Genomic DNA, 24,723 nt, shown 5'->3' on the forward strand with positions numbered 1-24,723 from the left:
GGAAAAGCTCTCTTGGGAGACCGTTCAGTGCTGGGAGTTGAACTTGCATCTAAACCAATTTCTCAAACCCTTTAGGGCGACTTACAATTATTATTTTCATTTCCTTATTAATAACTAATGAGGTATGCAGATTCCTCCTGACTTAGCCTTGAGAGATTAAAGAATTCCAAGAAAAAATATTTATAGGTTTTAGGTTTTCCAATTTCATGGAAAATCTTTTTTATAGAATCTTGGATGATACTGTGAAATTTTTTGTGTTATTTTTTAGAACTTCCTTTATTTCTGATATGGCATTTTTGAATTGTCTATCTTTTGTTTCTTTCTAAATTGAATTAGAATGACCAGTTTCACACTCTTGTTTCCTCTACTTAAAAGGCAATGCTGGTTTTGTTGTTATTCTACAGAATTGTTTCTATTTCATTGAATTTTCCTAAGTTTTGATATATCTCCTCTTCTGCTTTGTGGGGTTTCCTTTGTTGGTCTTTTTCTAGTAATTCAGGAGGTGCCATGAGGTTATAATTTGGGCTATTTCTTGATGGATGCTTGAATTGTATGAACAAGTTATATTGTCAATTATATATTGATTTAGAAAGCTTTCAGTAACTGGCTGTGTAATAAGATGCTTTCCAACTTTCTTTTTTTACTTTCTTGCAGTGAATTTGGTTTAGTGTTCTTTTCATTTATATAAATATAATGGTCAAATTTCTCTGTCATAACTACTTTATCCCATCTTATGAAGTTTTATTTATGATGTTTTTTTAAATCATTTTAAAATATTTTGATCCATATACTACTGAATAAATGTTGAGTTCTGGAAAGAGAAGTAGTAACTGACATGAATGTGCTCTGAAGTAAAATGGCATTCTGTAAGTTTGGCTTTAGAAGATAGTTAAATGAATTTGCTGATATTCCTCAAGTTGATTGAAAAGCATAAATTCATATGGCATTAAGCAAGAATTTAAGTCATTTAGAAGTAAAAAAAAATTCGAAAAAGGAAAAGAATTTCCAAGGCAAACATTTTGCACTCTCAGTGTCAAAAGCTGTAATAGCTGTTGTGGAAGGGCCTAAGCTGAGATAATCAGGGTCTAAATTGAGATGTGGCAATTGGTTTTCTTAAGAGAATCAGACTAGGGGAATATGATGCCAAAAACAGGTCAACCTGTACCTCTGGGGCAAGTGGAAGAGCAGCCTGATGGTTTCTTTGGGCTTCCTAATACCCAAAAATTATTGCTCTGCCTCTGGCCAGACCCCAGTAACTTGGGACCAAGTTTACTGAGAAAATAAAGGGCCAAAAGTTAGGTATGTGGGAGTCTCACCCACAAACCACCTCCAACTCAGTTGTGACAGCTCATTTATTGGCCTTATTTCAGAGACCCATATAAATCTAGAAAGAGATCAAAGGTCACAGTTCATCTCCGACCCGCACATGGCTGAACAGAGTGGGGTAAATCATAGGGGGACAAGTTGGCCTGGTGGCTTGTCCAAGCAGAGCCCCCAGCAACCACTTGTTTATATAATCCCAAATCATTGCCATACCCCTGTCTGATTCCACTGTCTCAGGACAGACCTCACCAAGATATAATCTGTTGAAAATACTCGTATACAGATTTTGTGACTGAAATCTCCTGTCTACCTCAAAGTTGGGATGGTCTATCTCCCCCCACTTTCTAATACTCATGGAAGCACTGGCAGTCACCACCACAAACCAACTCCAGCATCACCCTGTAAGCTCTATCACTGTCCTTACCTCAGGGACCCATAAATAAATTTCAAAAGAGATCAAAAGCAGCAGTTAAGCTCGGAATCACAGATGTCCGAAGAGACCAGGGTAAATTGGAGGGGGTGTGGTTTCCCCTGTGACCACCCAAGCAGAGTCCTGAGCCACTGCTTGTTTCCACAATCCAAAATCGCCTCCATACACCAAGCCTGACTCCACCACCTCAGGACAGATCTCACCAACACACAATCTGCTGAAAATTTTGGTATGCAAGTTTTGTGACTGAAATCTCCAAGCTTTCTTAGTGGCAGGATGGGCTACCTCCCCAACCCCCCTCTGTACTTCCAGAAGCCTCAGCAATCAAATCCCCACTCTAAGCTTCCACCCAATTGAAAAGCTACTCCAGCCTTACCATTCTGATAAAAATATCAAATGCCTTCAACAAACATCATGATGTCTTAGCAACTGTCCTGAAAACTATAATGCATAAAACAAAAAGGAGAGAGAGAACAAGAAGGAAAGTGACTCTCATAGAGGTAGGCTCGGGGTATGGGGTGGGGGCTTAGGGGATGGTGGTGGGGAAAGGGAGGACATTGGTGGTGGGAAAGGTACACTGGTGGAGGGATGGGTGCTAGATCTTTGTATGACTAAGAAAACCAATTATGAACAGATTTTTAATGGTCTATCTCAGATATCCAATAAATTTTTTTATAAAATGTAGAGTTCATATCCAATTAAATCATCTGAATCAATAACTGAATAAATAGCAGCACTCCTACATTAAAGAGAGAGAGAGAGAGAGAGAGCCAAACTAGGCAGTATTTAAAATAAGACCTAGTATAGAACTCAATATATAAAGAGCTCTGGGATATAATTGTATTCATATAAAAGAAGGGTTCCATGCTTCTTAAACAGGCAAATCTCTCATGATTCCAGATTAGAAAATGGAGTGTTTTCATATTGCTTTGCTTCAACCTTGTTTGTTTAAGTTTCCCAACCAGGGGCCCCCAACCAGTAGCAGTTCAATGCAAAGACTAGAGTGTTCATTGGTTCTCTGGCCCTGCAGTGCATGGGATACCTGCCCACCTCAACAGGGTTCAGAGCCCTTCAGCTCTGCACACAGGATGCCCTCAGTACCACATGGCATGGAGCTGGGACCATCCATAGACAAAACATGTACCTTAGCACCTGTACTGTTCCTCCAGGCCTCAATAAATTTTTCATGATATATGCTGATAAAATCTCTTGAGAAACTCAGTCTATTTTCTCTGACAAAGGAATTGGCATATTAAAATCTTTTTTTAACAGATATTTATTTTTATTTATTTATTTATTCTTTAATTTATGTTTTTTATTGAATCACCATGTTGAAAGTTACAAAGCTTTCAGGCTTATGTTTCAGTTACATAATGCTCGAACACCCATGCCTTCACCAGTGCACATATTCCACCACTGAGAACCACAGTAAACCTACCCCCGACCCCCATCCCCCAACCCCCAACCCCATCCTCTGTAGTTGATAAATTTCACTTTACTTTCTCTTTACTTTGATTACATACAAACAAAAAAACCTCACTATTATTGTTTGGAGTTTCCCCCCCAGATTCGGACCTGTTGGAAAGGAAGCATTTGATAATTTGTTTTCCACTGCTGAGAATGAGGAGATATGAGGTCATGTGGCCACAGTAGCGGTAGTGAGGTTCTATGTTTCTGTATTTTAGTATTTTAATGACTAAGTCCACAGGGCTTTCTGCCAGAGGTTGCATCATTGCTAGCTCGTACTCTCTGATACTTTATATTCCACATATGAGTGCAATCGTTCTGTTTGTCTCTTTCTTTCTGACTCATTTCACTCAATATGATACTTTCCATGTTGATCCAATTATATGCAAATTTCATGACTTCTTGCTTTCTAATAGCTGCATAGTATTCCATTGTGTAAATGTACCAAAGATTTTTTAGCCAGTCATCTGTTCTCAGGCATTCGGTTTTTTTCCAGATTCTGACTATTGTAAACTGTGCTGCGATAAACATACAGGTGCAGATGTCATTTTGACTACACTTTTTTTGCTTCTCTGGGGTACATTCCCAGGAGTGGTATTGCTGGATCTAATGGGAGCTCAATTTCTAATTTTTTGAGAATCGACCATATTGTTTTCCAAAAGGGCTGAACCAGTCAACATTCCCACCAGCAGTGTAGGAGGGTTCCTTTCTCCCCACATTCAAGCGGTTGTTTTTGTTCTTCTGGATGTGAGCCAGTCTCTGTGGTGTGAGGTGGTATCTCATTTTTTTAAATTTTGTTTTATATGATTATGTATTATTTGACTTGTTATGAAAACAATTATTGAATGCATACTTTTCTTTTCTTCATGCTTTCTCCTTTTTAGAAACATGTTCACATTCAGACATAGAAATTCAGAATGGTTTTTTTTCTGAAGCTACTACTCAATATCCCTTAAATAAACAAGCAGAATACAAGTGCAAACCAGGATTTGCAACAGCAAATGGTGAAACTTCAGGAACAATTACCTGTCAGCTAACTGGATGGTCAGCTCAACCTAAATGCTTTAGTAAGTAATTGTTAGCATTAATGGTCTTAGTCACCATTACACAAAGGATTACTGTTAATAATGTCTCAAAAGTTGGGGTGAGGTGCTCATGTACTTTCAAATTTCAGAAAATATAAATAATGGTTGTATGAGCCCTCCAGAATAATTTGAACATAGAGCCAATATTGATCCCTGGACTATACTGAGTGTCATCCAAAACCCAAAGAAAATTAGAAAATTAAGTATTAAAAATAAATAAATTTCTTCTTAAACATAGAATAACGTAGGGCATTTAAGATAAATGTTCTGTAAGGGAAAAATATCAGCATACCTTTCAGTTCAAGTAATTTTCACTTTGAAAGACAGCATACGGGCTAGAGAGATAGTATAGCAGGTCACCTTGCATGCAGCACATCTGAGTTTCATCTCTGGCTTCCCAAATGGACCTCAAAGAATCAAGAGCCGTAATTTCTGAGTGCAGAGGCAGGAGCAATCCCTGAGCATCTCCATGTGTGAGCCAAAGGCAAATAGAAAAAGTACAATGTAATTGAGAACTCATTCAAAAGGTAAAAAGTTTTTGTGTATTTTTATTTAAGTTCCATGTGACTTACTCAGTGTCAAAATCTCTACCCCGAAATAGGAAATTTATTTTTGAAATGAAAGTATGGGGGCTAGAGCTATAATACAGTGTGTAGGTTGTTTGCCTTGCAAGCCACCCACTTGGGTTCCATCCCGTATGGTTTCCCAAGCACCGTCTGGAGTAATTCCTGAATGCAGAACCAGGAGTAACCCCTGTGCATCGCAGGATATGAACCAAAAAGCAAAATATATATATGCATATGTATTTACGATTACATGATGAATAATTTTTCTGTCATATAACCTGGATGATTTGTTTCTTATTTTTCATTTTTATTCTATGTACATTAACCAAAGAAAAAAAGAAAAGAAAATATTGCCCTCAAGTCAAAGTCATTTTACACTAAGTGATATTCGATTCAAGATTGTAACACACTTATTATGGGAGACAAATATTTTTAATATTTATTTTATTAGCATTGACTATGTGTTTGTAAATTTCAACCTACCTGGGTATTTAACAAATTTTCATATTTGATAAATCAGTAAATCTTTATAAACTTTATCAACATCACTGTAGTATAACTTTCTTGAAAATGGAATTTTGTTGTTATTTTACTTTTTTCACACTTATTCTAAACAATAGAACTATGAATGTATTCAAATTAATAGGCATAAAAACCACTAGTAAAATATTTAAGAAAACAAAATTGTATGTGCATTTTAAAATTGCATATATTAAAAAATAAGAGATTTATGGAATAGTTTAAAATTTAATTTTTTTATTAAAATTAATCCTTTTATTTAATAAATAATTTTTCACTGTTATATATATTAGAACTTCTAATATTGTTGGTACAGTACTACACAAAATGAATTTTAGTTAGTGAAAAAATGCACAAATCTGAGCTAGAAAGATAGTGTAATGTGTAGTGTGCTTTTCTTACAAGTAACCAACATGGGTTCAATCCCAAGCATCAGAATATGGTCCCCTTAGCAACACCAGGAGTGATTCCTAAGCTCAGTGTGACCCCTCACCTTCACTAGCTGTGGGCAAAAACCAAAACAAACAAATGCAATTTCAAATACATAAATCTGTTATGACACAATTTATTATCAGTATGCTATGAATCTATAAGTCTAAATGAAAATAATGTGGTTTAATTTTTCAAGAAGGCAAATATAGAAACTTTTGTTTCCTCTTGAGTAACTCCAATCAGTGGTCTGCCATTGATTTTTCTGGATAATTTTATGATACCTTTGAAAAGCATACTAATGAATACGTCTTTAACCCCTTTGAATGGGAGTTGCACCATTAGATTACTTCATTAGGTAAGAATAGGAACATCTAATTCTCATATGCATTAGAATCTTGTGATAGGCCGGGATTTGAAAATGCTCTAATTAAAAGAATTGGTGCACGGTTTATGCTCAATGACCAGCTGGAGTATCAATGCAAACCTGGCTATGAAACCAAAGCAGGAAGGACCGGTGGTTCCATAGTGTGTGAGCTCAACGGTTGGTCTGATCAACCTTTATGTCTTGGTAAGTCCTGTTTCTGTGTTTTTATTCTTTTACAGAATCATCAGATGAATAATTATCTAGAGGTATTTTTAAGAAATGATGATATAAATCAAGGTGCTGTCTTGCAAATTGATGTAAACTAGGAAAAATGGGTGTTTTGAAGCACAAAGAGGGTGATCTATGTTGAACACAATGCATTGTTACAGTACTATACTTTCTGGATCCAATATGTTATGGCATTGTGAGTGAAGGATGATTATTTTGTTATCCTAGTTAAAGATCTCCACATTAAGTAAATATAGAAACTTGTTCTCTCTCTCTCTCCTTTTGGGAATTATGGCTTGTAATACAGATGATGAAGGTTATCATTTTTGTTCCTTTACCTATTTTCAGCTCACAGTGCTTATTCAGAGCGATCAGATTCAACCAACTTTAATTCAAAGAAGCAAAAGAATTCAAGGATTTAGAAAATAGAGATGTGGGTATTTTAATTCAATTTAGTAATTCAGCTTTGCAAAGAAGCATTCCTAAATAAAAGTTTTCTGGGTAGAGAGTTATGTGCAACAGGTGAGGGAGCAAAGAAGTGGACCTAGTTTTAAGCATCTAGACTGGAACAAGAGTGCAGCAGGTAGGGCTTTTCCATTGCAAGCTGCAAACCTAGGTGGCATCCCTGCCTCCCTGATCCCGGACCCCCTATGTTTACTTGAGCCCTTCATGGAGTGATCCCTGATCCCAGAGCTGGGAGTAAGTGCTGCGCTTCTTGATTTAAAACAACAACAACAACAACAACAACAACAAAACACAAAAAAACTCAAGCAGTATAAAGCCTGAGTCTGGATTCACATTGAAGCTAGAGATAATATGGAAAGAATTGTATCATAAGAGCTAAATCAGACTCTCACTCAATGGTGAGTACTTTTAAAAAGAAATTATGATAGGGGAGATTAGAGGCAATTTGATATATTATGAGTAGCCTATATCCAGGCTCTCTTTACTTTTTTGGCTCATGCCTTTGGATGTTTGGGCCACACCTGGCTGGCTGTGCTCAGGGCTTACTCCTGGCTCTGCAGCCTCCAGGGATCACTTTTTCAGGTGCTCCGGGAACCAGATGCCCTGAGGACTGCACCTGAGTCAGGCACATTAAGGCCAGAGCTTTACCTTCTGCACTAGCTCTCTGACCCTCTAATAAAGCTCTTTTGGTTGCTGTTGAGGCCATGTTTTCCCAACAATGACCCAGAGATGTTGGAGCAAGAAATCCAGAGCAGCATCAGGTCCTTGAGTCCTTATACTGAATCAACCCCTGGTGGACAGCAGATGCATCTTTGTACTCTTGAGACCCACTTTGAGAACACCCCCTCCCAATATGAACAAAAATATAAACAAGAGAGGAAGAACACAAGAGTATATTATATATACATTCAGGACCCCCAATGTATAGCCAGTCATCAGCTCTGAGCACCATACTTTTCATGTTTAAATGAGATGGTTTTTAAGTTTAATTTCTCCATTACAAATGATTTTATTTGTCATCTAGGGTACATTGAAATGCCTTTATGCCTTCAAGTTTTATAATTATTTTAAATAGGCATAGTGTTCTTGTTTCTTTGCAGCTTAAAGATTGTGAAATTTTTTAATATGACAGGTTACTTTTATGGTTTAATAATACAAGTGTTTGCATTAATATATATGTTGATAAATTTACATTCAGTCAAAGAAGTTGATTTCCCAAATATTGATGGGATCTATTGCTGCTCAGTAAATTAGCATCACTCAGATGTCAAAACTAAATTACAGGACACTTAAAATAATGATTATTTATTATTTCCAAGAGGAATTATTTGACATTGTAGACCTCCTATTCACGTGACATGTGATGTTTACTTTCCAATGATTGTGTTCATATTTTCATTTAGCTGCTCTATCATTTTATAGAAAAACAATGCACTGTCCCGAATTTAGATGAAAACATATTGGCTATGCCCTCAAAAAGAAAATATAGAATTGGAGAGGTGTTGAAATTCTCTTGTCGAAATGAACTTGAGAGAGTTGGACCAGATTCAATTCAGTGCTATCACTTTGGATGGTCTCCTAGTCCTCCAACATGTAGAGGTAAATATTTATCTTACAATTGCTGAATGAAGAATTCAGATTTTTTTGCATCAACATTTTTTCTTCTCAGTTTTATGCTGGCTTCTAGTGTTGCTGTGATGTAATACAATTAGACAGATTCTTTTCCATGAAGGATATATATTTGGTAGCAGATATCTCACATTTCTTTATTAAAGAAATTAATTTATGATTTTTCCATGAAATATTTAGTGTGAGTATAGTTAGACACTGTGTGATTTCTAATATGTTGCTCCTGCCAACCATTGCACCAACAACATTGAATCTAATTCTCATCTTTGGCTTCATTTCAAATTTCATTTAGCACTTGAGTATTTCTAAATAATATTCTAGAAGGTCATATTCAACTCATTAATATGTATGGCTTAAACAATATCCAAATAGAGTAAAAAAATGGAAGCATCAATGAAGGCATTTTAAATATTATAATGTTTTAATTGAATATGAGCATTGGATTTTGTAATTTATGTTGAAATACATATGAGTGGAATTTAAATCAAGTTTATAATAATTAGATTCATGAATGCATTTTCTGGACTTAAACATAGTTATAATATTTAAGTTCAATATTAGAGATCTGAGAAACATCAATCTTGTATAATGATATATTTTTTGCACAGCTTGCTTAAGAATGCTATAATAAATTATTAAATAAATATATCAAGGAAAAATTACCATGAACTCAATATCTATGTTCGAAATTTTATAAATCAATCATTTGTCACACATTTCTGCTACAGATCGTGTTAAACGTTGTGGTTCCCCGCCTTCACTTTTGAATGGAAAATCGACAGAAGTGGAGAGAGAAGCCTATGAACACAGTGCCGTGGTGGAATATGTTTGTGATCCTCAGTTTCTGATGAAAGGTTCTAGGAAGATTCAGTGTGTTGATGGAAATTGGACAGCTCTGCCTATGTGCATTGGTATTGTCTAAGCACTAATGAAATGAAGACTTTTTTGTTTTTACATGTATAAGTATATCTTGCATCCTGAGGAGAAATAATAATTTTATGACAATTTTTGCAGCGGAGCAGAGTACATGCCGAGATAAACCTGAACTTGAGAATGGCTTTGCTGATTCCTCCGCTCCTCTTTATTATCATGGAGAGTCAATCGAGTTCAAATGCATGGATGGATTCACAATGATTGGAGATAAATCAGTTACATGTTTCCGTGGAAGATGGACCCAACTTCCTACGTGCATCGGTATGAGCATATCTCTCAAATTTCATTATTAAATGTATGGTTTTCATATGAAAACCCATTTTTAATTTAAATATTTATTCTTGAATATGTGCATAGTTTTGTTTGTAATTTGGTGTAGAGGGCTTCCCTGGCTTTCACCAGGGAATTCTGGAAGTTGACTTGTTTTGTTCTATATTACATTTTTTCAATTTGTGCAACTCAGAGGTTTTTCCGAAGTTCAGATTTAATCAGCCCAGACTTATGTCAGTGACTTGTCATTACCTTTTGTAATTAAGACCAAACTCCTCCTTCTGAGATGCTGCTCATTTTAGTTTAATCTATGTATTTCAAAGTTAGAAAAATGGCCCAATAAGATAAATCCTCCAAAACCTTTTTTTTATTATTAGAACAGAAAGGATATACAAACATGACCCATTTTTCAAGGATAAAGCTTAAAGTTTTGTCAGGAAGTATGCAAGGTCATTTTTAAATTTTTTTCTAGGGCTGGAGCGATAGCACAGCAGGAATGGCGTTTGCATTGCACGCAGCCGACCTGGGTTTGATTTTTCTGCCCCTTTCGTAGAGCCCAGCAAACTACCCAGAGTATCTCGCCCGCAGGGCCCAGAACAGTAACAACAAATTTCACAATGGATACATTACTGGTGCCCACGCAAGCAAATCGATGAGCAAAGGGATGACAGTGATACAGTGACAGCGATGTACAATCTTAACTTACAACAGTCACACTGTCACTGTCACTGTCATCCTGTTGCTCATTGATTTATTTGCTCAAGCAGGCATCAGTAATGTCTCCGTTGTGAGACTTGTTACTGGTTTTGGCATATCGAGTACACATGGATTGCTTGCCAGGATCTGCCGTGTGGGCTAGATACTCTCGGTACCTTGCCGGGCTCTCCGAGAGGGGTGGAGGAATCAGAACCCCGGTCATCTGCATAATAGGCAAGCGCCCTACCCACTATGTTATTGCTCCAGCCCAATTACAACAGTAATTGCACAAAATCTTTCAATAGAGGAAAAGTAGAAATTGAGGATACTATCTCATGAATCTCTCTATCCCTGATATAAAATTATTTACAAGTGTTGAGCTATGTCTTACTCATGAATTAAACTACTAGTTCTAATAAAAAGGAGAAAATGATGGCTTCTAATACATTATCTTTTCTTTTGGCCCCTAAAACGAAAAAACATTTACTTGTTCTACTCCTCATAGGAGTTTTGCCTCTCTAAAAATGATAGTGAGCAATTTTCTTTCAATTTTCTTTCAGATACAACAAAACAGAAGTTAATATTCAGGGCAGAACCAGGAATAGCCCCTGTGCATTGCTGGGTGTGACCCCCAAAAGAAAAAAAAAAAACAAAAAACACCAAAAATAATCTCAACGCCCACCCCGAAAAAATACCTGTCTATCCTCATTCCATTCTCATTCTCTAAGGACACTTGTTCTTTTTTTCTTTTTTTTATTTAATTAATTTATTTTTTAATTAATGCGTCACAATGAGGGTACAGTTACAGATTCACACATTTTCATGCTTGTTTTTACCTCATGCAATGTTTAAGAGCCCATCCTTCCACCAGTGTCCATTCTCCACCACCCATGAAACCAGTATGCCTCTCACCCCCCCAGTCCAGTCCCCCACGCCCCACTCCACCTCTGTAGCGGGGCATTCTAATTTGATATCTCTCTTTCCTTTTGGGTGTTGTGGTTCCAAATAGGGGTATTGAGTGGTCATCCTGTTCAGTCTCTAGTCTACTTTCAGCACGCATCTCCCTTCCTGCGCAAGATCTCCAACCACATATTACTTGGTGTTCCCCTCTCTATCTGGGATGACTTTCCCCCAGCCTGTGAGGCCAGCTTCCAAGCTATGGAGTCAACATCCTGGTATTATATACTACTATTCTTGGATATTAGTCTCCTACTCTGTTGTTCTATATTCCACAGATGAGTGCAATATTTCTATGTCTGTCCCTCTCTTTCAGGCTCATTTCACTTAGCATGATACTTTCCATGCTGATCCACTTATATGCAAAGTTCATAACTTCATCCTTTCTAACAGCTGCATAGTATTCCATTGTATAGATGTACCAAAGTTTCTTTAACCAGTCATCTGTTCTCGGGCACTTGGTTTTTTCCCAGATTCTGGCTATTGTAAACAGTGCTGTGATGAACATATAAGTGCAGATGTCATTTCGACTATACTTTTTTGTTTCTCCAGTATATATTCCCAGAAGGTATTGCTGAATCGAATGGAAGCTTGCCATAGGTTCGTGGTAGATGGCTTTGACTATCTTGTGGAAAGTTCCTCCAAAACTCATTTTGGTGAGAGTTTTTATCATAAACTGATGTTGGATCCTGTCAAATGTTTTTTCTGCATCTATTGATATGATCATATGGTTTTTATCTTTATTTTTGTTGATATGATGAATTATGTTGATTGATTTCTGAATGTTAAACCATCCTTGCACTCCCAGGTTGAATCCCACTTGGTCATGGTGTATGATCTTTTTGATGAGTTGTTGGATTCTATTTGCTAGTATATTGTTGAGGATCTTCGCATCAGTGCTCATCAGGAATATTGGTCTATAGTTTTCTTTGTTAGTGGTGTCTTTGTTTGCTTTTGGTATTAGGGAGATATGTGCCTCATAGAAACTGTTTGGAAGGGTTCCTGTCTTTTCAATTTCCTAGAAAAGCATGAGGAGAACTGGCAACATGTCTTCTTTAAATGTTTGGAAGAATTCGCCAGTGAATCCATCTGGACCTGGGCTTTTGTTTTTGGGGAGACTTTTGATTACAGTTTCAGTTTCCTTGATATTTATGGGCCCATTCAGGTATTTCAAGTCTTCTTGGTTCAGTCTTGGGAGATTGTAGGAATCAAGGAATTTGTCCATTTCTTTTAGCTTCTCTTGTTTTGTGGCATACAGACTTTCAAATTAGTCTCTGATGATCTTTTGAATCTCCTTTGTTTCTGTTGTGATGTCACCCTTTTCATTTCTGATTCAGTTTATTAGTGTTCTCTCTCCCTCTTTCTTTGTGAGTCTTGCTAGAGCTTTATCAATTTTATTTATTTTCTCGAAGAACCAGCTCTTTGTTTCATTAATCTTTCGGATTTTTTTTTGGGTTTCCATATCATTAATTTCTGCTCTAAGTTTTATTATTTCTTTCCTTCAATCTGTTTTGGGTTCCTTTTGCTGGTCCTCTTCTAAGATCTTGAGATGCGAAGTCAAGCTATCTACATAGGCCCTTTTTTCCTTTCTGAGGAAAGCTTGCAGAGCTATAAATTTTCCCCTTAACACAGCTTTAGCTGCGTCCCAAAGGTTCTGGTAGCTTGTGTCTTCATTCTCATTTGTATCAAGGTATTTTTTGATTTCTTCCTTGATTTCCTTTGTGACCCACTCATTGTTCAATAGTGAGTTGTTTAATTTCCAAGTGTTTGATTTGTTTCTCCGCGTCTGTGTGTGATTAACTTCCATCTTCCGTGCATCATGGTCTGAAAAGATAGTTGATACAATTTCTATCTTCCCGATTCTATTAAGGTATAATTTTTGACCCAGAACGTGGTCAATTTGGAAGACGTTCCATGTGCGCTGGAAAAGAATGTGTATTCTTTCTTTTGGGATGTATAGCCCTGTATAAGTCTATTAGCCCTGTCTCCTCCATTTCTTCCTTCAGAGCCATTGTTTCCTTGCTGAGTGTTATTCTTGTTGATCTATCCAGTGGTGATAAGGCAGTGTTGAAGTCTCCAACTACTATTGTGCTAGTTATGTCCTCCTTAAATTCTGTTAGGAGTTCTTTTAAGTATTTAACTGGTTGTTCATTAGGTGCGTATATGTTTGAGTGTGATTTCTTCCTGTGGTACATATCCCTTGAGGAATAGAAAATGACCTTCACTGTCCCTACTGATCTTTTTCAGCCTGAAATCTATGTTGTTGGATACTAGTATGGCCACCCCCACTTTTTTGAGGGAGCTGTTTGCTTGCAGGATTGTTTTCCACCCTTTGATTTTGAGTCTGTGTTTGTTCTGACTATTCAGATGTGTTTCTTGTAGGCAGCAGAAAGTTGGGTTTAGTTTCTGATCCATTTTGCCACTCTGTGCCTTTTGATTGGTGCATTTAGACCGTTAACTTTAAGAGAAATTATTGTCATGGGATTTTGTGCTATTTTTCTGTAGGGTTTGTTGTTCTTGTAGGTTTTTTCCTTGTCTTATAGTAGCCCTTTGAGTCCTTCTTTTAAATTTGGTCTTGCGTCTATGACGTTCCTGAGCTGTTGCTTCTCCGTGAAATTGTGTATGGTTCCTTCAAGTTTAACTGAGAGTTAAGCTAGGTAAAGTATTCTTGGTGAGGCGTTCATTTCATGAAGTTTTTTCACTATATCCCACCATTGTCTTCGGGCTTGGAATGTTTCTTCTGATAAGTCTGCTGTGAATCTAAGGGGTGCTCCTTTGTATATGATCTCCTTCTTTGATCTTGCTGCTGGCAGTATTATGTCTCTATCCACGGCATCCATCATTCTGACTATGATATGCCTTGGGGATTTTTTATTTGGGTCCAATTTAGCTGGCACCCTTCGGACTCCTTGGATCTGGATGTCTGAATTCTCTAGCTCTGGGAATTTCTTAGCAATGATGTCTTTAATTGTGTTTTTTTCATTGGGATTGGTCCCCTGTGGTTCTGGTACTCCAATGATTCTTATGTTGTTTCTCTTGAGGTCATCCCCTAGGACTCTAATCTGCTCTAGAGCCATTTTGAGGTCTTTTTCCATTATTTGTTGTTGCCTATTTGCTTTCTACAGGTTGTCTTCAAGCTCACTGATTCTATCTTTGGCTTGTAGTCATTCTACTATTGAGGGCTCCTACCAAGTTTATAATTTCATCTACTGATTCTTTTAATTGTGTCACTTCTGTTCGTAGCTTTGAAATTTCTGCTCTCATTTCTTCCTGGATTATCTTTGTGGACGATTCCAATGCTGCATCCATATCCTCCCTTAATATATTGGATGTTCATTCCATAGTTGCTTTGAGTTCATCAACCATCTTCACGATTTCCTCTATGAATTCTTTATCCAAGAGAAGTTTGTATTTCCTGGAAGTTGCTGCTGAGGCTACTGAGATCCTCTCTTCCATCTCTTCTGGTGGTGGGGATTTTCGCTGTTTCTTCATGTTGTTATGGACTTTACTATCAGGCGCTCTCCTTAGCTTTAGAGGGGCCTCAACTGAAGACATGGGGCTATGATCTTTTTACAAAGGACTTTATGTGCAGCTTGATGCATTCACTGAAATTTTTTGTGGAGTTACGATAGGCTAGGCTAGTTGACTATCAAAACATAGTGACTAAGATGACCAGGGTATTCTTCAAAGGAATAGATTACATCAATTATGGCCAAAGCACAAAGCATTGAATTGGAGAAATAAATGCGGCCACTCCAGAAATACACCACGCCCATTTGTGAAGCCATGCTTTCTGACGTGGTGACACCCCCATAACCTGGGGAAGAGGGAGGGGTCAGGGTGGTCTTTGAGGTGGATCAAAGGGAGGGGTCAGGGTGGTCTTTGAGGTGGATCAAAGGGGCCAGGCAGGGCTGGGGGCTTCAGAGTGAGCCCCAAACCACAAGCAGGGGGCTAGGGAAGGGCTTCTGCACGTTGGGCGTGATCTCCAAAGACACTTGTTATTTTGTAATCTCACAAATCTGGAATGATAAGCAAGTTCTTAAGTAAATTCTTAAGAATTTAGTAGTAGAAAATACTTTAAATAAATAAAATTAACATGATGGCAGAACACACTGAAATCTATGGGTATAGCGTAAGCCAAGGTACCTATAGCTTTAAAACAGACATGAGAAAACAAGGAACAAAGTTAAAGCAAGATTGCAATCTAATGCCTAGAAAATCAAAAGGACACAAATGCTAACTAGAAGTAAATTGACACAAACATTTAAAAACTTAAACAGGTTATATATAAAATGATGAGAGATGTCTTATGGTTGGTCCAGCAAATGGCATAGCTACCAAGGCACAGTGCAGAATAAGGTGTTCCTTGTGAACATATTGAAAAGAAAACTCCACCAAGATATTAAAATCAGAAAGAACAAAGTAGTTTTGCGGGGAGTTGGGCCACATCCAGGTAGAGTGCTGCCTCTGCACTCAGAGATTTATTTCTGAAACATCAGGGGTTTAGAATATGAGATTCTGAGGATTGAACCAGGGTCAGCACATACATGACAAGTGCTTGTGTATTATGCTGTGCTCAGCCACAGGAAAAATATGTTGGTTAACTTCAAAGTTCTAAATCTGACGATGTTAATAATTATGAATAAACTATACTCAATCAGTCAATTATTTTCTTGAATTGAATATACGATTTTGGAAAATTGAGAAGTCTTTTAATTTTCACTCTATGTATTTCAATATAGCTTTGAATGAAATCAAGATTTACTATGAGAGAAGAGAGCAAAACTCAAAGAGCAATAGTGGAGTCAAAACTTTTTTAGGTACAAACATCCAGGATCCTTCTCATTTGAAGACGTCTTTAGAATATGTTATGTTTTATAGGAACTCATGATTATATGATTATAGAGGAATCTTTTAAATTCTGCTGCTCTTCAAACTAATATCAGACAGATGATCTGTTAACCAGGTGCATTTTGTCAAGCTATATGTTTCTTTCTAGACAGTGCAAAAGAACAGTTATTGTACCTCTAGGGAAGTTTTACATTTTTAATCTTATAAATAGGGATCATATTTCCTTCTTATCTTGGCCAAAAACTTGTTTGTATGTTTTGTTATCTTCTAAATAGATTCTTTCCCTGATAAATCAGTATCTCTTGGTAGACTATATTGAAAAGTTTTTGTTCTTTTAAAAAGTTACTTTCGGTAGGGCTGGAGTGATAGCACAGCGGGTAGGGCGTATGTAGGGCATTTCCTTCCACGTGGCTGACCCAGGTTCGATTCCCAGCATTTCATATGGTCTCCCGAGTGCCACCAGGAGTAATTACTGAGTGCAGAGCCAGGAGTAATCCCTGAGCAATGCTGGGTGTGACCCCCCCCAAAAAAAAGAAAAAGCAAAATTTTAAAAAGTTGCTTTTGGCCCACACCCAGAGGGGCTCAGGGACGATTCCCGGGTCCTGTGTGTTAGCAGTTGCTCCTGAATGTGCTCAGGAGACTATGTGGTGCTACGGAGTGAACCTTGGCCTTCCCCAAGCAGCATGAACTCCAGTCCTTTGACTTATTCTTTCCCCCGCCTTTAAGATGGTTTTAATCCAATCCTTAAGCATGGTTGTAGTCATATATGTATATAGATTTGTTTAAAAACCCTAGTTCAATATTTAGTGTCTATAAAAGAATCTGTAATAGGTATAAAATTTAAAAAATTTGAAGATTATTAAATCTGCCCACAATGCTATAAAAGTACAAAATTCTAGGGGCTGGAGTGATAGCACAGCGGGTAGGGTGTTTGCCTTGCACGAGGCTGACCCGGGTTTGATTCCCAGCATCCCATATGTTCCTCCGGCAACACCAGGAGTAATTCCTGAGTGCAGAGCAAGGAGTAACACCTGTGCATCTCTGGGTGTGACCTGATTGACAAAAACAAAATACTGAAAACCTCCAAAATCATGACATATTATACATAGAGCATATAATCACATAAAAATTATGATACTTTATTACTGAATTTTGCATTTCTTAAATTAGTTTTGTATTCTTTTAACCTGATTTTTATAAAGAAATTTAATTTTAATAATTTTAGGTAAAACAATACAGGTCTGCCCACCTCCACCTCAGATTCCCAATAGTCAAATTATAACGACCACAGTCAATTACCAGGATGGAGAAAGAATATCAATTCTCTGCCAAGAAAATTATGTAATGCAGGAATCAGAAGAAATGGAGTGCAAAAATGGAACCTGGCAGTCAATACCACGCTGTGTAGGTCAGTATTGTCTAGTTTGCAACAACTATTCCCAAAACGGTTGCTTTGTTTAAATGAAAGTAGTGAAACTTGTTCATTTACTTTCTCTTAAAATAGCAAATTACCAATACAAGCAAACAGATCAATTAAAATTTTTCTATTTGTCCTGAGAAACTAAAGGGAAAAATGGAGGTTTCTATGTAAAACAGCTACAAGTTTTACTTATGACTATTTTTACTCCTCATGAAAAAAAAATTGGAGAAGTCGGTTGGGGCACGTTGAACATATATGGGAGATTTGCTAAGGATAGCTAATCATGCAAGCTTCATGTTTTTTGACTTTGTAATTTATTTTTGTTGACGTTTCTCTCAGATGAAATGCCAGCGTTGAATTGATTTTTTCAATTTCATATTTTAATTGATACCAAAGTTATACAACACATTTTCTTTTGGATCTCTGTTGTTCCTCCAGAAAAACTTCCATGTTCTCAGCCACCTCAGATTGAACATGGAAGCACTACATCAGCTAGGTCTTCACTGGGGCCCGAAGTTTACCCACATGGCACCATACTGAATTACACTTGTCAAGCTGGCTTTAAGATATTTGAAGAAGACAACAAGATAACGTGCTCCCTGGGAGAATGGAGTATTCCACCTCGGTGTGTAGGTGAGCATAGTGCAACAACTAATTTTTTTCAGTTAAATTTGTAAAAAGAATCATTTCCCATCAAAATAATATGGGAGAACTATTCTGATTTATAAATTTATATTCTTTGACATGTTAGAATGGAGTTTTGCACTCTAGCAAAGAATTTTGGTATGATCAAATCATCTACTATTGGCAACCACATAGGCTCATTATAAATATCAGTTGTAATTCTGGCAATTTTTGTATTGTAACACAATATAGAGTGAAGTTAAGTTTACCACTTCATATACTGTGCTTCTGAATACACATAACTTTATGGGAACTGTGCAGTGTTTTGTTTGAATGTAGTGATTACTTTTCAGTCAGGTTTCTTTTTTAAATCACTAATTATAATTTTATTTTTTATTTTATTTTATTTTTTTAAAATTTTTTTTATTGAGTCACCATGTGGAAAGTTACAAAGTTTTCAGGTTTAAATCTCAGTTATACAATGCTCGAATACCCATCCCTTCACCAGTGCACATATTCCACCACCAAGAATCCCAGTATAGCTTCCGGACCCAGCCTGCTCCGCGGCCCTGAGCACCCCGGGCTTCCCTCCCCTCCGGACTGCCGGCCGAGTGGCCGGCACGCCACCCCCAGCACATTGACCGCTGTTGGGTTGTGGGAAAGGGGCGTGGCCTAAGAAAAGTGGGCGTGGCCTCATTGCCGGCCAGCCAAAGCTCACGCGGCGGCAGGTAATTTCCTCAACATCCTACCCAAGACTAACATCCTAGCTATTAGCAAGCAGTAGGACAATAATGCACAAGACCTCACATAAGGGTTGAAGGAAACATCTCAGTAGATCAGGTTCTACAAACGGCAAGTTAAAAGACAACATGAAGAAACAACGAAAATCCCCATTGCAACCAGAGGTCGATCAAAGGAGTCCGGAAACCTCAATCGGCGCTTCCTACAAACTTGACCTCTCTGAGAAAGAATTCAGACTTGAAATCCTCAACATGTTCAATGAACTCAATGCAAAGATGGACAACTTCAAGGAAGACCTGACGGAAACAATACAACAGACAGCCGACAAAATACGGGAAGAAATGAGAGCAGAAATAAAAAACCTTCAAAAAGAAATGAAGGATTCGGAGCATGAAATCAAAAACTCTCTGGCTTCCCTCAACAATAGGATGACTGCAGCCGAAGACAGAATCAGTATGCTTGAAGATGAGCTGCAAGAGGTCTACAGGCAACAACAAACCATGGCAAGAAACCTCAAAATAGCTCTAGCCAGAATCAGAGTCCTAGGGGATGACTTCAAGAGGAACAACATTAGAATCATTGGACTATCAGAACCACAGGGAACCAACCCCAACGAAAAGACACAGTCAAACAAATCATTGCGGAAAACTTCCCACAGCTGGACAATGCGGGCATCCAGATTCAAGGCGCCCAAAGAGTGCCAGCTAAAAGAGATCCTAACAGAAAAACCCCAAGACATATCATAGTTACAATGCTGGACGTCTTACAGAGAGACACAATACTCCAAGCAGCAAGGTCCAAGAAGGAAATCGCATACAAAGGAGCACCCCTTAGGCTCACAGCAGATCTATCAGAGGAAACCCTCCAAGCTCGAAGGCAATGGTGGGATATAGTGAAAAAACTCAATGAAATCAACGCTTCACCAAGAATACTTTATCTGGCTAAACTCTCATTCAAACTAGAAGGAATCATACACTACTTTGAGGATAAACAACAGCTCAGGAACTTCATAGACTCAAAACCAAACCTAAAAGAAGCACTACAGGGGTTATTGTAAGACAAGAACAACCCCTACAAGCACAACAAACCCTTGCAGAAAGACGGCACAAAATCCCATAACAATAATCTCCCTTAATGTCAATGGTCTGAATTCACCAATTAAGAGACACAGACTGGCAAAATGGATTCAGAGACTCAACCCAACATTCTGTTGCCTGCAAGAAACACATATGAATAGCCAGAACAAACACAGACTCAAAGTCAAAGGATGGAAAACAATCCTGCAAGCAAACAACTCCCTCAAGAAAGCCGGGGTGGCTTTACTAGTATCGGACAACATAGACTTCAGGTTGAAAAAGATTAGAAGGGATAGTGAAGGCCACTTTTTATTAATCAAGGGATGTGTACATCAGGAAGAAATCACACTCCTAAATGTCTACGCACCCAATGAGGGACCAGCTAAATACCTACAATGGCTGCTAAGAGACCTCGAGGAGGACATCTCGAGCAACACAATAGTAGTTGGAGACTTCAACACCGCACTGTCTCCTCTGGACAGATCTAGAAGATTAAAACTCACCAATGAAATACTGGCTTTGAAGGAAGAAATAGAAGAGAGAGGGCTAATAGATCTATACAGGGCTTTATATCCCCAAAAAAAGGAATACACATTCTTTTCCAGTGCACATGGAACATTTTCCAGAATAGACCATGTGCTGGGCCACACAACATACGTCAACAGAATAAACAAGATAGACATTGTACCAGCTATCTTTTCAGACCATGATGCACTGAAGATAAAACTTAATCGTGGACAGATGGAGAAAACCAAATCAAACAACTGGAAATTAAATAGCTCGATATTGAACAATGAGTGGGTCAGGAAGGAAATCAAGGAAGAAATCAAAAGGTACCTAGAAACAAATGAGAATGAAGACACGAGCTACCAGAACCTGTGGGACACAGCTAAAGCCGTTTTAAGGGGAAAATTTATAGCTCTGCAAGCATATCTCAGGAAGGAAGAAAGGGCCCACATAAATAACTTGACTTCACAGCTCAAGACCTTAGAAAAGGACCAATAAAAGGAGCCCAAACCAGGCAGAAGGAAAGAGATAATAAAACTTAGAGCAGAAATTAATGACATGGAAACCCAAAAGACAATTCGGAAGATCAATGAAACCAAGAGCTGGTTCTTCGAAAAAATAAACAAGATTGATAAACCACTAGCAAGACTCACAAAGAAAGAGAGAGAGAGAACCCTTATAAGCCGAATCAGAAATGAAAAGGGGGACATCACAACAGAAACCAATGAAATTCAAAAGATCATCAGAGAATACTTTGAAAATCTCTATGCCACGAAACAAGAGAACCTAGAAGAAATGGATAAATTCCTCGACTCCTATAATCTCCCAAGGCTGAACCAAGAAGACCTGGAGTACCTGAATAGTCCAATTAACATCAAGGAAATTGAAATGGTAATCAAAAGTCTTCCCAAAAACAAAAGCCCAGGTCCGGACGGATTCACTAGTGAGTTCTTCCAAACATTTAAAGAGGACCTTTTGCCAATCCTTCTCAAGCTCTTCCAGGAAATTGAAGAATCAGAAACCCTCCCTAACAGTTTCTATGAGGCTCATATCTCCCTAATACCAAAAGCAAACAAAGACACCACAAAAAAAGAATACTACAGGCCAATATCCCGATGAACACAGATGCAAAAATTCTGAACAAAATATTAGCAAATAGAATTCAACAACTCATCAAAAAGATCATACACCACAACCAAGTGGCATTCATCCCGGGGATGCAAGGATGGTTTAACATCCGGAAATCAATCAACATAATCCACCATATCAACAAAAGAAAAGGTAAAAATCATATAATTATATCAATAGATGCAGAGAAAGCATTTGACAAGATCCAGCATCCGTTTATGATGAAAACACTAGCCAAAATGGGTATAGAAGGGACCTTCCTCAATATAGTCAAAGCCATTTATCACAAGCCTATGGCAAGCATTGTCCTCAATGGGGAAAAACTAAGAGACTTCCCTCTGAGAACAGGGACGAGACAAGGATGCCCACTCTTTCCTCTTCTGGTCAATATAGTACTGGAAGTACTTGCAATAGCGATTAGGCAAGAAAAAGACATTAAGGGCATTCAGGTAGGAAAGGAAGAAATCAAGCTCTCACTATTCGCAGATGATATGATACTATACTTAGAGAACCCTAAAACCTCTACCAAGAAACTCCTAGAAACAATAGACTCGTACAGTAAAGTTGCAGGCTATAGAATCAATACCCAAATGTCCATGGCTTTCCTATATGCAAATAATGAGAGAGAAGAAAGTGACCTGAGAAAAGCAATCCCGTTCACAATTGCGCCTCAAAAAATCAAATACCTCGGAATCAGCTTAACAAAGGAGGTAAAGGACTTGTATAATGAAAACTATAAAACACTACTTCAGGAAATAAAAGAGGACACAAGGAAATGGAAAGACATCCCCTGCTCATGGATTGGAAGAATTAATATTGTCAAAATGGCAATTCTCCCCAAAGCATTGTACAAATTCAATGCGATCCCTATAGGGATACCCTTGCCATTTTTCAAAGAAATGGAGCAAGCGTTCCTGAAATTCATATGGAACAATAAGCCCCCATGAATACCAAAAGCAATCCTTGGGAAAAAGAAAATGGGAGGAATCAACCTCCCCAACTTCCAACTCTACTACAAAGTGGTAGTCATTAAAACAGCATGGTACTGGAACAAAGGCAGAGCGGCAGACCAATGGAACAGGACTGAATACTCCAACATACACCCTCAAATATATGATCATCTAATCTTTGATAAGGGAGCAAGAAATGTGAAGTGGAGCAAGGAAAGCATGTTTAACAATTTGTGCTGGCAAAACTGGACGGCTACATGCAAAAAAATGGGCTTAGACCTCCATCTATCACCATGTACAAAAATCAGATCAAAATGGATTAAAGACCTCAACATCAGACCAGAATCCCTAAGGTACATTGAAGATAAGGTCGGCAAAACCCTCCACGACATTGAAGCCAAAGGTATCTTCAAAGCTGACACGCCACTGGCTAAGCTAGTGAAAACAAAGATAAATAAATGGGACTATCTCAAACTAAGAAGCTTCTGCAACTCAAAAGAAACAGTGACCAAAATACAAAGACAATCTACAGAATGGGAAAGGATATTTATGCAGTACCCATCCGATAAAGGGTTGATAACAAGGATATACAATGCACTGGTTGAACTCCACAAGAAGAAAACTGCCAACCTGATCAAAAAATGGGCTGATGAAATGAACAGAAACTTTTCCAAAGAAGAAATCCGAATGGCTAAGAGGCACATGAGAAAATGTTCAACATCACTAATCACCAGGGAGATGCAGATCAAAACAACAATGAGATATCATCTCACACCACAGAGACTGGCCCACATCCCAAAAAACAAAAGCAACCTGTGTTGGCGTGGATGTGGGGAGAAAGGGACTCTCCTTCACAGGCGGGGGGGGCTTAGGGTTGGGGGGACTAGGGGTGTGAGGGGGCGGGGTGAAGCTATACTGGGATTCTTGGTGGTGGAATATGAGCACTGGTGAAGGGATGGGTATTCGAGCATTGTATAACTGAGATTTAAATCTGAAAACTTTGTAACTTTCCACATGGTGACTCAATAAAAAATTAAAAAAAAAGAATCCCAGTATAGCTCCACCCCACACCACCACAACCCTAACCCCCCCACGCCCCTGCCCCCCCTTTATTCCCCCGCCCGTGTAACTAATAAATTTCACTTTACTTTCACTTTGATTGCATACAATATTTCAACAAATCTCAATATTATTGTTTGGAGAGTCCCCTAAAGTCAGACCTGCTGAAAATGAAGCATTAGATAATTTGTTTTCCATTACTGAGGATGAAGAGGTATGAGGTGAGTGACCACACTAGCGGCCTCTCGGTTTTGGCTGTCTATATTTTAGTATTTTAGTAACTAAGTCCAGAGAGATATCTGCCAGAAGTTGCATCGTTGCCAACTTGTACTTCTCAGTTACATTATATTCCACATATGAGTGCAATCTTTCTATGTCTGTCTCTTTCTTTTTGACTCATTTCACTCAACATGATACTCTCCATGTTGATCCATTTATATGCAAATTTCATGACTTCATGTTTTCTGACGGCTACATAGTATTCCATTGTGTAGATGTACCAGAGTTTCTTTAACCAGTCATCTGTTTTGGGGCACTCTGGTTTTTTCCAGATTCTGGCTATTGTAAACAGTGCTGCAATGAACATAGAAATACATATGCCATCTCTACTATACCGTTTTGCCTCTTCGGGATATATTCCCAGGAGTGGTATTGCTGGGTCAAATGGAAGCTCAATTTCTAATTTTTTGAGAATCATCCATATTGTTTTCCAAAAGGGCTGAACCAGTCGGCATTCCCACCAGCAGTGAAGAAGAGTCCTTTTCTCTCCGCATCCACGCCAACACCGGTTGCTTTTGTTTTTTGGGATGTGGGCCAGTCTCTGTGGTGTGAGATGATATCTCATTGTTTTTTTGATCTGCATTTCCCTGATGATTTGTGATGTGGAACATTTTCTCATGTGCCTCTGAGCCATTCGGATTTCTTCTTTAGGAAAGTTTCTGTTCATTTCATTAGCCCATTTTTGATCGGGTTGGCAGTTTTCTTCTTGTGGAGTTCAACCAGT

At 38.1% G+C, this 24,723-nt stretch overlaps 1 protein-coding gene across 1 annotated transcript in view; it reads left to right on the forward strand.

Moving 5' to 3' along the window:
* Positions 1–24,723, forward strand: part of LOC129406438 (complement factor H-like) — a 68,810-nt gene that overhangs the window by 26,485 nt on the left and 17,602 nt on the right. The window contains exons 4-10 of the mRNA XM_055144202.1: positions 4,105–4,287; positions 6,214–6,390; positions 8,302–8,478; positions 9,237–9,419; positions 9,523–9,702; positions 17,441–17,623; positions 18,074–18,268. Coding sequence (XP_055000177.1) covers positions 4,105–4,287; positions 6,214–6,390; positions 8,302–8,478; positions 9,237–9,419; positions 9,523–9,702; positions 17,441–17,623; positions 18,074–18,268 — 1,278 coding nt within the window. The remainder of the gene's footprint in view (positions 1–4,104; positions 4,288–6,213; positions 6,391–8,301; positions 8,479–9,236; positions 9,420–9,522; positions 9,703–17,440; positions 17,624–18,073; positions 18,269–24,723) is intronic.

This window comes from Sorex araneus, chromosome 7 (genome assembly GCF_027595985.1).
Source record: "Sorex araneus isolate mSorAra2 chromosome 7, mSorAra2.pri, whole genome shotgun sequence".
NCBI lineage: Eukaryota > Metazoa > Chordata > Mammalia > Eulipotyphla > Soricidae > Sorex > Sorex araneus.